We start from the raw sequence: 14,436 nt of genomic DNA, 5'->3' as shown, positions 1-14,436 counted from the left end.
TCATTGAATGTAATTCAATTGTAAAGATATAAAACGTCAAGATTTAGCATTTCACACTTTATTTTTAAACTAAAGTTTAAATGTTATTCTTAGACTACATATTCTCAAATTTTACCTTTATTTTTGTCCATACTTTTAAGAGGATGCACTAAACAAAAAAATTGATTATTTCTAAAAAAAAAAAAAAGGTACGTGAACTATATATACAAAACCAAACTAAAAGTTGAAGAAAAGAAGAGATCAAATAAAGTTGAAAACATAAAACATCCAAATGATATTTACTCTTAAACCAATGATGGCTGCTTAAACTCAATAGAATGGATATTACAAAAATAAATAAGAAAATTTTCGAATTATACCTGAAAATTTAGAGTTTATATCAATTTAAACGCGTGCATTATATTTTGTTTAGACAAGTTAAATTGATACAATCACCCGTTTAAGATTTAAATCGATATAAACTAGTATTTGTTCCAAAAAGAACAAAAACACAGACGAATTAGAAAAATATATACCACTGTTAAAACAAAAATGCACTTTTTACTTTAAAACCAATAATATTTGTTTAGAAAAAGGTGGAGTTATTTGGGTTGGGTTTTGAGAGATGATGGTCAGGTATTGAAACAAGGGTAATTATAATTGATGACATTTTAGAAATAATAATTAAAGATATAACAACATTTTAAAAAAATTGCAAATATAGTCAAACTATCGCTGATAGACTTATATCACTGATAGATTTGTATGACCTATCAATGATAGATCAATATTTACAACATGATCTATCGGTGATAGACTTCTATTATTGATAGAATTTGATAAATTTTGCTATATTTGTAATTTTTTTAACATGTTGCTATATACTTAATTATTTTGCATTTAATGGCTAAATTTGCAACTATCCCTTGAAACAATTAGACGGCAAAACAGAGCAGTAGTGGGTCGGGTTGTACCCATTTACTTTTCAACCGCTTTATCTCCTCTTCTAATTTCTTTATTTTAACCGCTCTCTTTTGTCGGTTCTACTTTTTAGTTTACTTTTATTATATTTTCCTCTTTTCATTTTCTAAACATTAATTTTATTCTCTAAATTCTTTACATAAGTATGAGATTAATATATCTTAAATTTGGTTAGTTATAAGATTGAGTTTCTTGTAAATGGAGCTAATTACAAAGCGGATATAAAGTAAAGGAAAGATTGTGATAAAAATTAGTACTACTGTAGTATCAATTTCTTTTGTTCATTATTAACTTTTATAATACGTTACTACAAGCAATTAATGACGAAAGGAGTATGAATATATTTTCTTAAGAAAAAGATTGAGAGTTATTTGATAAATGTGATGGATGGAGGAGAAGTTAGAAAGTTGGTATTGCTCAATAAATATAAATATGTAGCACTTCTAATTAAATTAAGATAGATAGTATAGTATACACCAAATATTGCTCCCATTTTAGATTATTAAGATTTGCTTACATTGCATTTTGCCAGCCCAACCAGACCAAACATTTTAATTTTCTTGTCAGATGTTACAACTGCAAAGTGTCCACTTGTCATCTTCTCATTTGTCAGTAAGTCTGCCATATGTTTTCACCTATATATATGTGTGTGTATATATGAATAATGTCAATATCAAATCATGTTCTAAAATAGTGGCCCTTTTCCTTTATGTTCTGTAAAATCTACATAGTACTAAAGTTTTGATATTTGATAAGATGGGGGATTAGGGTTGATACAACATGCATGTGCTAATCATGAACCTTCTTCTTTTATTTGGACCCATAAAAGAATCCCTAAACAAATGCAATTCATACACATATATGTGTTAGGCTTTCCTAACTTTCACCTAAGTCTGTGAATGAAATTAATTCAAAAGCTTGACCTATAAAAGTATATTATTAGATGTTCGCCCAATCATCCTCACTATAGGTTTTGCAAAATAATTGAGCATACAGTTATAATGAACAAATGGATATCAACTTTATGTGTTTAAATGCAAAGAGAATCAATGCTAACCTCTCTTTCCTCTCTTCCATTCCTTTGACATGATATATTATTTGATTTTTTTTGTATGTGAAACGAATGTGATGGATACAAACACAATAATGTCACTAAGTTTTATTTTCTGTTTGGATAATTGCTTCGGGTGACACTTTTAACAGTAATATGGTGTTTTCTGACAGATTGTAACGGGTTGTACTCTCAAACTCATGTTTTTAGATTGAGAACTTCGGTTTCCATTTGTAATCTAACCCATATTACGTTCTTTTTCCACCGTTTTCAACTCACTTCTCTTTCACATCATCTTCGTGATCTCATTCCCAGATAAATTTAACATATCACTTAAATTCTAATTGTATTTTAGCCTTGTAAACAAGCTTCTATGAATAATTTGACGTACAGAAAAATTTTAAATAACTTACAAATATAACAAATTTTATTAGCAACAAAAGCTCCTATCAATGGTATGGTCGGTGGAATCAAGTTCAGTTAGCAGAAATGCAAAGGGAAGTACATAAGACAAGATGGGGGGGAGATTGTAGGATGAATTTCTACTCATACATGAGACCCAAAGCTTAGCAACTGTTCTAAAGGGTTCACTTCAGCTATTGTGGGGGAAGCATATAATAAATCCCCACCTTCTAACAAGTTGCAAAGTTCTACCAATTGTTTATTCGCAATGGCTAGAACAAACGTCGAATCCAACGAAGAATCTGTTGCTTAATAAGGATTGAGGTTTATTATCATTGATAGACTCCAAAGAGGTAGATCTAAATTTTACTACAAATTAAACTTCTTTTACATTGTGTTATACCTACTAACACTTTGGGTCTAATTCTCATATTAACAACAGGAAAAATTCAAACATCATCTTTAGAAATGTATAGTACATATCTAAACAAATTGAACTAGATTCGTGTTAACAAAGTTTCGTACTTTTGATGGCATGGCCATGTAAGTAGATGAAGGTACTAAAATGAGTTACCGAGTGTGAGTGGAAGTAGTGTAAGTAGAGGAAGAGGTAAACACGTGGCAACCCAGAACCCAACCAACAAAAGGAAAGGTGGGCCCAGGAAGGAATGGACCTGAGAGGAGGCCCACTTATCCAAAGCCCAATGGGTTAGAGGTAAAGAGGTTGAGAGAGAGTCATTATCGGGAATAACGAAGGGGACGGAAGGAGTAGGACCTACCGAAGGATGAGTGGGACCCAACACAACCCTTTTCCCAATGTTTGTTTTAAAAAGTTAGCTTCTATTATAAGATAATAAGGGTTTAGGATAATACAGTTGGTCACTTCACTTAGGCTTAGAACTCAATTTGAGCTGTACTATTCTCTTCTCTTTCTTTTCTTTTCTTTTTAAAATACAATAACCCACCAACAGAGACAGACAGGTGGATCCATTTGGCATAGCTTAGTTACCAACTCAGCCTGCCATCCATGTATTTTTTTTGTCATTTAATATGAGAGAGAGACTGAGTGAGAGAGTCATATGTAGAAGCCAAGCAAAGCATATGCAAAACAACAGCTTTTAAATCTGGTGGTGGAGCTGCCAAACCCTAACCCCCATCTCATCTCATCACATTTTCTCTTCTTTTTTTTCTTTCACTGTTTACTATTTTTAAGATAAAAATTATATCTTTTTTGTTATTTTAAAACAAATATAGGTAAAAAAAAGTGACATAAAAAATCACCCACTTTTCATGAATGAAAACAGGTAACCATAATAAGAAGACACACCCAACTAACCATACTCTTACTCAATTTCAATGGGTAGATAACCAAATATTTCTTTTCTCTTTTATATATATATAGCTTCAAAGAATATATTTAATCACTATATATAATAATAATAAGTAACTGTAATTAAAAGAAATTTTAAAATAAAAAATAAAAAAACACAATTCACAATTTAACCCCCCCCCCCAATATTTGGCCGGCCGGATCGTTGTTGTTGCTTCTTTTTTTTTTTTCTTCTTCTTCAATAATGACAATCCACAAGTGTTGGTGCTGAGAAGACGATTGTTTGTGGAGTTGCCGTAAATTGAAACTTTGTCTCCCGGAGATCTTCCTCCGGCGCTGGTAAATTCAGATCCAATTCTAGAATGTTTCTTTCCTTCCTCTCAACGGAATTACGATGACGATGGTGATGGTGATGATTAGTATTATTATCCTCCTCCGTGTTCGTAGCCACGACTACTTGTTGTGCGCTTGACACGGCGGTTGTAGCTCTATGTCTCCTCATATGTCCTCCCAATGCTTGACCTGAAGTGAATTCCAATCCACATATAGAGCACTCGTGTACTTTTCCGCCCTTGTGGGTTTGAAAATTCGCTCCTGCAGTCACCGTTTTGGTTGGAATCTGTACTGGAGATGCCGCAATTTTGATCAATTGTGGCTCTTCTGGTTGATCCTCCAGGGCGGTGGCCATCGTCGTCGTCTTCGGCTTCTTATGGCTAGCGCGGTGGCCGCCGAGGGCTTGAAAAGAAGGGAAAGTCCGATTACAAGTCTTACACTCGTAAACATAAAATCCAGAGGTGGTTTTAGCCATCTCAAAATTGAATGATGTTTTGGGATTAATTTTGAGAGGGTGTTGAAAATTTTGGGCCGTTGGTCGGCGGTGGACGGCGGAATCTCCTTGAGCTAAAAGAATCAAACAATTAGCCATATCTTCTTCCTCTTCAGTACTGATTTCATGATGATCGTCATGATGATGATGATGATGATGAAGAAGGAGATTATTGTTATTATTATTATTATTGGTGTCACCGCCAGAGATGGAAGAGGAAGGGGCAGGGAATTCGTCGGTGCCGCCGCAAGAGGAGGAAGAAGTAGTATCGGGAGGGGAAGAAAGGAGGCGTAAACGCTTGTTACGGCGGCGGCGTTTAAGGGAAAGAATAGAATGGATTTGATGATTTGAAGGCATAAACTCATCTGGGGTTTCCATGAAAGCAATCAAAATCAAAACTTTTGTAAGGATTGAAGTGAGAAAAGTAAGAAAGAGAGAGAGAGAAAGAAAGAAAGAAGTGAGGAGTGAGAGAGTAGGAAATGGTGGGTGTGTGTATATATAATATTTATAATATTAGTAATGAAGGGTTGAAAGCCGCCCACTCGTGAGAGAGAAAAAAGAGTTCCATGTAATGTTAACAGTATGAGTGACTTTTTCTTTTCCAATTATAAATAATAGTTTAGACTGCTCTTTTATCAAGTATTGGTTAGAGAAAAAGAATTTTTCGTATCATCTTCCTATTATTCGAATTACACTTGTAATTTACTTAAATATTCTTTCCAATTCAATCCAACTATATAGAAAAAGCAAAAAGAGAAAGACAACTTATAACACTAATGGAACAAGTTTATATAAGTAGATGTAGGGAAGTAATTTTATTTTGGTACCTAAAAAACTTGATAATCAATTTAATTTAATTTGTTGCTTCAAGTGGCAACCTAAATTGGCGAAAAAACAAGAAAAGCTAGTTGGGATGAGTTGAAAGGGGTTTGTGTTTATGGCTTTTAATTTCTGCTTTCTCACGCCCTTTATATGCGCCACCTCATTCTTTTTATTTTTATATTATTGCTTGAGACTTTGGTTGTGAACTCTCTATTGTGTGTGTGTGTGTGTGTGTGTGTTTGAATGAGTCCCATACGTTTGTGACTTTGTGATAATAATATTACAATGCTCTTTCTTCTTCTTTTGGTCTGCCCTCTACTTTCTATAACCCTAATTCACACATTATTATTCATAAACTTTTCTTCTTCTTTTCATTTTCATTGCTTCCTTCTCAAATATTTTGCTATCAATTTTTTCTATATATATTAATACTTCCCCAGAGTACTCTCCCTCTTCTTTTTCAATCTCTACTCCAGTAAAGTATTTGTTATATTCATTAATTTAGTAGAAAGGGAAATTAATTAACTAAGCAAATTTCATATCTTAATTAATGATTTTTAAGAGGGTTGGTTAAAGGTTGGACGAGTTGGAGTTGTTAACTTCGTTCCTCTGTTTACCTTAAGAAGTACTTCATGAACCTCGCGACTAGAAAGTAAGGCAATCCTATCAAGTAACACTTTCATAACTAATAATTAAATGATTTAGTATTTTTCTTAAAAGAGTTAGAGCAAATATATAACAAAATCTACATCGAAATGATATATTCTATCGTTAATATATCTTTATTAACAAAATGATTTATTATTGATTTAGACTCTAAAAAGGTGATTCTAAATTTTGACAAATTGTTCTATGTTTGTAAATACTTTATGAAATCCTTATATAAAAAAGAAATTAATTTCATGTCCACTCTTCAAATTTGAGTATTTTATAGCAGTGTAGATATGATTTAATTAGTTTTATTTTTTCTTCCAAAAAAGAGTTTTTCTTTTTTTCATTTTTAAATTAAGCTCACAGAATGCACAAAAACAAGTTACAAAATAAGATATATGGTCATTAATAAATGCTTGAGAGAGAAAAAGAAAGTGACATATTTAAACCATTGCCTATTTCACTCAAGGAAACCCCCACGATTTAAAGTTTTATATTATGATTTATAGATTAGAGGTATGATGTCATAAACTAATTTTCAAGCAATATAATATATATATATATATATATATATATAATATATTTCAATTACTTTTTTTCTACCTTTGCTTGAAGCTTAATGTGAACCCGATTATTGCTGGGCCGGGTCGACCCAACTCCCAATTTGGACGCAACAAAATACTTTTCAAACCACAACTAACTAATTATCTTAACCAAAATTTAAAAATAAATTATTAACCAATAATTTTCTGACACATAGATTAATTAGTGTAATATAAATAATATACAAAGCCAAATATTTTTTAGTTACGAGTAGAGTCGTATATAATAAGGTATTATTAGTTGGTTCCGTTTATTTAAGTCCATACCTTAAGATTCGATAATTGCATTATTGTCAAACTATTTTAATATTCATAATGATTATTTATAGACAAAATCTAGTTAAAGAAATTTACTAAATCTTATTACGACGATAAATTTGTATTTTAGAAAAGTATGTATTCAGTTACAAAACAATTGAAATAATAAAACATTATACATTGATACACTAATACTTCTAATACTATAGAAGATTGAACCTAAATTATTTTGTTCAGCGTTTTAGAAGAATGGTTAAAATATTTTTGGAATTGAGACTAGATCACAGATGATGTTACATATATAATTTAGAGTTTCAAAGAATGAGACAAGTTGACCTCAACCTCACTTAATGACGGGTCAATTGAACCACAAGGGTCCAATTTCTTTACCCATCCTTCACTGGCATATCTTTACTAATTGGCTTCTTGTATATATATTTCATATTCATTTTAGAAATAGTGGTGCAACTTTCTTAATTTTACTTTTAGATTTGACTTCTCATCTTATACTTTCTGTTACGTCTAAAAAAAAGTTGGTCGACTCTACACTTATTTTATTTATCAAATCGATGTAATTAATAAAATAAAAGGAAATATGTGGTTTGATTCATTATTTGATAGCATAACCCTATGATTAGACGGCACCAATTAATTTAATTAAGTCTTCCCACCAATGGTATGGATGCGTTGTACATAAATACAAATTCAATTCATACTTGACTTTAAGCTGCTCCACCTTACTACCACTACTTACTCAAATTTGTATAATAATATACAAAGTTAGGCAACAATTTATACATATATATTTCAAGAGAGTGTTCTTGTATCATGAATAAATCTTATGTATATTTTTAATTTGTTGGAGAAGATGTGCCTGAAAAATGGGGGAGGGTAAACCAAATAAATTGGTGGTTGTGGGAAAATAGGAAAATAGGAAAATGGGAAAATTATATATATATATATGTATGTATATATGATTAGAAAACTCACAAAGCCTAACAGCCAAATGAGGGTTACTTTGAGTGGGTTAGAATCAAAGCTCACCCAACTCAACCAATAGCTTTAAGGCTTTTGTTACTTTGTATTAATAAAGTTCTAATGAGATTTTTCTCCCTTGGTTAGATTTATGTACTTCAATTAAGCAATCCGAGAGTATCTTTATTGATTCTATCTAAATAATAATATAGGGACTCTTAATTAAGGTTAGGGATGAAATATTTTCAATGTTAACTTTAGGTATAAACCTAATGGTGGTGACGTAACCAACTAATCTTGATTCTATCAAAACAATGGACTATCGACTCTCCTTTGAATAGACATCTATCTCATCTAACAATTATCACCCTGTTTATGACCTACCTTCGAAATTTCACTGCATCTTTATTTAATATATAAGGATTCTATTGGTAATGCCATGTTAGACTTTAAAGGCATGACTTTGATGTTGGTTATAAGGCACAAAACAACCCACTAAATTTTTTAGAATTATATTGATGACATTATTCACTTTAGGTATAAACTCTCGTGACTTTACTTTTAGTTTGTGTTATCGCTCTTAAAAGTCTTATACTTAAAAGAATAAAGATAGTTGTCGTCTTCGCTTGTAAGTTATATATTCATGATGTAGCTAACTTGTACGACTTTGTCCGACGATATACTAACATTTCTCAATCATAATCATAAGTAAGCACATAAATAAAACAAAAATTGCTATATGTACATATGATTTATATATTATTTTGTAGGATTCAATCCTAAACTTTTCTTAAACTTTTGAAACTTCAAGCTTATTAAATTGGGTTAGTAGTCAAATTCCTTAGCTCTTGTGATGATATATGTGTAATAAATGAATAAATAAACAAACAAAACAATTATGGGGTTTGGTTTCTAAAAAAAGTCAAAACAGTTGCAATGAATTGAACTAATACCAAACTAAACCACAAAATTAAACTAATCAACATGGTTTTTTTTTTTTCTAATACAAAATCTTATTTGATAATAAATAATGGGTGAAAATTTTAAGCTAATGGAATTTGAAATACCTAATTAATTAAGATGTGAAATTAACAAGTGGGATTAATTGGCAGAAAATAGAGAAGGTGTTCTTTTTGTAGTGAATTTAATAATAAAGAGTGGTTCTAATATCCCAAAGCCTTATTTTGATGATAATTTTAGATTAATTAGTGTTTGATAGAATTCAATGATCAAAATTAAAAGTAGACTTAAAAAAAAAAAACTTAAAACAGCTTTTAAAGAGATGGTTCAAAAATAGAAATTGGATAAAATTTGAGAGGTAAAAATCATATTTTATTTTATTGGTATTTTGAATCTTTTATCTTTTCCCTTTCTTTCTTATTGTAAATATTTGAAACCATTGTTGTGTGAATTTGCAAAAACGATTTGATTATTTGTTTGTTTTATTTTCTTCGTCAAAGAAAAAGACGAGTGGATAACATTAGGAATGATAGTAACATAAAATTATGTGTATATGAGAAAAACAAAGTTTAATCGTTAATTGACGTTTTGATAACACCATTCGATTTTTTTATTTTTTTTAAAATTCAATTTTGTTTCTAAAAGTGGATTAGAAGTTCATGTGTTTTTCTAACCTAACCGATACAAAAAAATATGAAAGCAATTAAACCAGCAAATCTTATAATTTCCATTTTGAAAATTAGATTCTAATTAATCATGAAAACATGTTCAATATAAATCTCTCATTAACCCCAATTAGTTTCGGTAAACACCATATTAAAACTTTCATTTGTTGGACACTATTTAGATATTTTTTTTACTTTTTGTTATAAAACTAAAATAACTCACGTGATATTTATAACACAAACTAAAATAATTTATATTTTAAACACAAATTATAAAAAAAACGGACGTTAATGTGAAATTGTTATCCGAAATGGTTCGTTATAGTTTAATTGTAGTTTATTTTAATCAATATAATAATTTTAAAATGGTATTATATATCATATAATATTTTTAAAACTGAGAGCCACATAAGTATAAAAAGGGGTCATTAATTAAGCATCAAATAACCATTATTGGGGAGGGGACCGTAAGCTTAGATGAGGTATGAGTCAATTTCTACAAACTAATAATAATAACAATAATAATGTGAAATACATGTATATATAAATAACAATATTAGGAAAGACATTTATAATTACAGTGATTTTACTGAATTTGTCAATATAGTTTTATTCATTTGATCATATATATATATATTTTAAAAAATATATATTATAATATAAAAAATGTATGGATTTGATTGTAATTAATGTTGGTGTAAAATGAAATGGGAAGTCTTTGTTCATATTGATGGGATCCAAGTTTTGTAAGCTGTGAGGTCAGTGTATTTGTGAATTGTCACTAAACCCATTCTTGCAACTTGAACTATATGGCTACCCACTTCCTTTTCAATTCTCTCTCACTAAATAAATATAATTCTCTTCATTGCCTGTCACTTAACTCATCACTACTCACTCAATATAATATATATCCATCGATACATATAATATAATTATATGAAACATTATATATAATTAATATAGACTATATAACTATATAACTATATTTATACTTTTTTTTACTTCAACCATTCTATCATGGAAAAGTTTGCACATTTGAAATGATAATCAATAATACTTTAAGTACTTGAAATATGTTTAAATTGATGTTTATCACTTGATTAATTTTGGATAATTAGTTTGCATGATTTGAAAAAAAAAGTTAGAATTTAAATCCCCTATATAAAATGGATAAATTATAATTTTTATAGGAGTCTTTTTTTTAAAAACATGAGCAAAGCCCATAATATTTATTTCTATATAGAAAAATCCAAAAATGTCATCGATTAATTGACATCAAGCGCATAATGAATTTGGAAAATCATCCTTTAGAATTTGAGAATATCATCAAATCTAAATCTAAAATAAAATCTAAATGATTTTTTAAAAATATTTTTGGTACACTCAAATTTGGCTATTTTTTAGGTTTAGATTTAATATAGAATCGTTTAAATTTGTAAGCCAAATCTAAAAGATTTTTTTTAATAATTCGATTAAATTTGGTTGTACGTATATGTATATTTGGTACACAATCTAGAACCAAAAAGCAATTTGAAAAAAAATAAAAGAAAAGTTATGAGAAAAACGATAATGGAAAGAAAAAAAATTGTAAAAGAGGAGAAGAAAAACGATGAAAGAAGAATTATTGTTGGCGATTATAAAAAAGAGAGGATAGAGAATGATGCAAAAAAAAAAAAAATAGAGAAGAAGAGAAAGAATCGAAATTAAAAAATAGTTGTAAACGAGTAAAAACAAAAAAAAAATATTAAGCTTTTCTTTAAGTTATTCTATAGATGTAAATATTTTATCGTTCTATTTATGAAAATTAACCATTATATAATGTATGGGAATTAAGTTCTATTTTGTTTAAGTTAGAGATAGAGGTAATTTATAATGTAATTGTTGTTTTTTAATTAGTTACTTTCTAAAAGTAATTTCTTTTAAAATATATTGAAAAATGTAAGTAAATATTAACGGTCTGACTAACATACAGAAGTGTTTCCAAGTTAAAAATAAACTAAATTACTTCCAATTTTTCATGACGTTTTGTTATATATATAGTTAATTGTACTATACAATAATTAACTTTTTTGATTTACTAATCGCACTTAAATATAAACCCAAACATAACACTACCTAAGGTTAAACTTTACCTAAGCTTAGGTTTTTATTTTCCACAAGTATAGACTTTCTAAATCGATGAACTCTTAAATGACATACGACATAGTAATAAAAATAAAATATATAACCAAACATGAGCTTAGGTTAACTGATATGTGTATGTATGCACGAACAAGTTTAGTTAAAGTTGAACCTCTCAACTTTAGACTCTTTGTATAATATATATTACAAACAATTATAATATTAAAATAGTTAGTTAGCTAAGTGGAAAGTTTAAGTTCCATTTCATTTTTTCTATCCGTCAATTAATTGTAATTATTTTAGCATCTAGATTTTACTTCTGGATCTAATTAGAAAAATAAGCAAACTATAATTGCTATAAGTTAGCTATACCAAATATAATTGAAAAGCTAACCAAGATGATGTGATTAATTTGACCTTTTGACTAAGTTATTCTTAGTTGTTGCTTAATAATAAGTAAAGTTATAAACATGCATGTAGACATTTAATTTAATATAATCCTAAAGTATGAAACAAATAATTTTTTTTTTAATCTTTATATATAAGAGAGATATATGGAGAAAAAAAAAAGTGGTTGTATACTTTTCTATCTTATTTTTGAAGCATATGGATAGAGACTTTGCTTACTCTAAAAAAAAGGACCAAATTTTGTAAGAAAGTCATACCCAATTTTATAATCATTTATCCATAGACACTTAACCAATCCAATAATGTAAATATATATATATATATATAAGTTTCTATATTACTATGTGTGTATATTTATAAAAAGAAAGAGAGAAGCATTTTTCAAAATGCTTCATAGCTTTACTCAAAAGCCATTGTCTTATCTTATAAGATAGCCAAATAAGGAGAGTATTGTGCAAGCCACTTTCTTTTATATCCTTCTAACTAGATCTCAACTACTTAATTTGAAAGAAAAAAAAAATTGATTTAATTATCACTAAACCTAAATTAACCTTCTTTATATTTATATTGATCTTAATTAAATTATATTGATATATGAAAGAATTTTAATGCTTTATGTGTCTCTAATGAATTAGTCAAATAAAACCTCTTCCCAACAATTCATGGTATTACCACATTGATTTTAATTTCATTTAGTCAATAGTTTCATGATAGTTGGAAGTGTGTTAGATATATATTCTTTTACTCTTTTTTATTTAATTTTCATATATTTTTTAAATTATTTTAATAATTGAGAAGTGAAAGATGAAACTATCGACTTTTGATATAGTAAACTAGTAGTATGTAATCTTTAAGATTTGGTGAGAATATAGTATAGGTAGTGATTGAAATTCATAGTTCTAATCGTACCTAAATGGGTGGATTAAGAAAAATAATAATGTGCTTTCATATAATTAATAATATAATGTTTTATTTTTTTGTATAATGAGAAAGTTGAATTTAACACTTTATGCCATTAAATCCCTTTACTCTCTATTCTTAGTGGTGTGGGTGTGATAGGATGGTCATATTGATGAGTTTGAGAAGTAGATTGGGGCAGTTATAACAAATTTCAAGCATTACATGCAAATTATATTTATCTCTATTATTTTTCACAAATTATCCAGTATAAAATCTAAATTTAAATCAGTATAATTATAGAAGTACTTGAGAATAAAAGATCTTGGATTTAAATCTCCTACTCAAGTTTATTACAATACCTTTAAGAAAAACTAAATTTAAACAAATTTAAAAATTAAAGACCAAAAATCATTTTTTAAGCTTGATTATCTAATATGGCTAATAATTCACTTTTTTTTTTTTCTATCAATCAATAGTGTATATATATATGTTTTGCACATACCTCAACTTACATGCACTAAAAAAGAGCTTTGAGTGATCCTTTTTTTAAAGAAAAAGAAAAAGAAAAAAATTAAGATTGTTTTAATAAGAAAAGAAAAATGAATGGTATGCAAAAATAGAGTTAAGATAGCAATATTCGTGCAAGAAAATGACTGGAAGCCAACTGCAAGCCTAAAGTTAGGCTTTGGTTGTCTTTCAGTTCGTGAATCTAACTCCATGCCCCCCTCGTGAAGTGTAACTCCAACCACATATTATGTTGAAGCAACCATTTCACTTAAAAACACTCCATTTCCTCTTCTTTGCAACTCATACCTATTTTCTTTACTCTTCTCTTCTTTCTTTCTTTCGGTTTACTCCTCTCCTTTCACTTTTATTTAACTTCATTTTCTAATCTCTACGAAATACTGTTGATGTTTTGGTTGGTTAAAGTATGTAATTAAAGTCTACTAGAACCGAGTTGCACAAAATTAAGAGTATATTTGGATTAATCTACTCACTGATTAAGAAGAAGAGAGTGGAAACAAAAAGGAAAAGGAGACAGGTCTTAATCATATTCAAAGCTTTTTGGTGCTACAAAAAGTGTTTGAATGTTTATGAACAAATGAAGGGGACATGAGTGGTTGCCTAATTAGGGTCAGGTTGCTTGAATTATTGTTATTATCATTAAGATTTTTGTTTTCTTGTAATGTAAATGGGATTTTAGGTTGCTTGGTAGTGCAGGTTATGGTTTTGTTTGGCTTTTCCAACAAGAATTACATTGCCATCAAAAACACCTTCCACGTGTCTCATCCACAACAAAGGATTGCTACCTTCACATGTAATGAACTTGGAGCCAAGTACTTGGAATCCACATGAAATTGAATTGCAAGTGGAACCATACACTAAACTTCAAATTGAATTGCAATTACTTATTTTAATAACTATAGTTCTAAAAGATTTCAAACATGGAGGAAAGGAGTGCGGTGTGATATCCAGCCAAGGTGAAAGGGATTGTCAACATCATA

At 29.0% G+C, this 14,436-nt stretch overlaps 1 protein-coding gene across 1 annotated transcript; it reads right to left on the bottom strand.

Annotated features, from left to right (window-relative positions):
* Positions 1–3,981: 3,981 nt before the first annotated feature.
* Positions 3,982–4,551, bottom strand: LOC105435796 (zinc finger protein ZAT5). The gene has a single exon (XM_011658739.2). The coding sequence runs from the start codon at positions 4,549–4,551 to the stop codon at positions 3,982–3,984; it is 570 nt and encodes a 189-aa protein (XP_011657041.2).
* Positions 4,552–14,436: the final 9,885 nt, after the last annotated feature.

This window comes from Cucumis sativus, chromosome 6 (assembly GCF_000004075.3).
Source record: "Cucumis sativus cultivar 9930 chromosome 6, Cucumber_9930_V3, whole genome shotgun sequence".
Lineage (NCBI taxonomy): Eukaryota > Viridiplantae > Streptophyta > Magnoliopsida > Cucurbitales > Cucurbitaceae > Cucumis > Cucumis sativus.
Note: the sequence above shows the minus strand (reverse complement) of the source record. Positions and strands in the feature narration are given on the sequence as shown.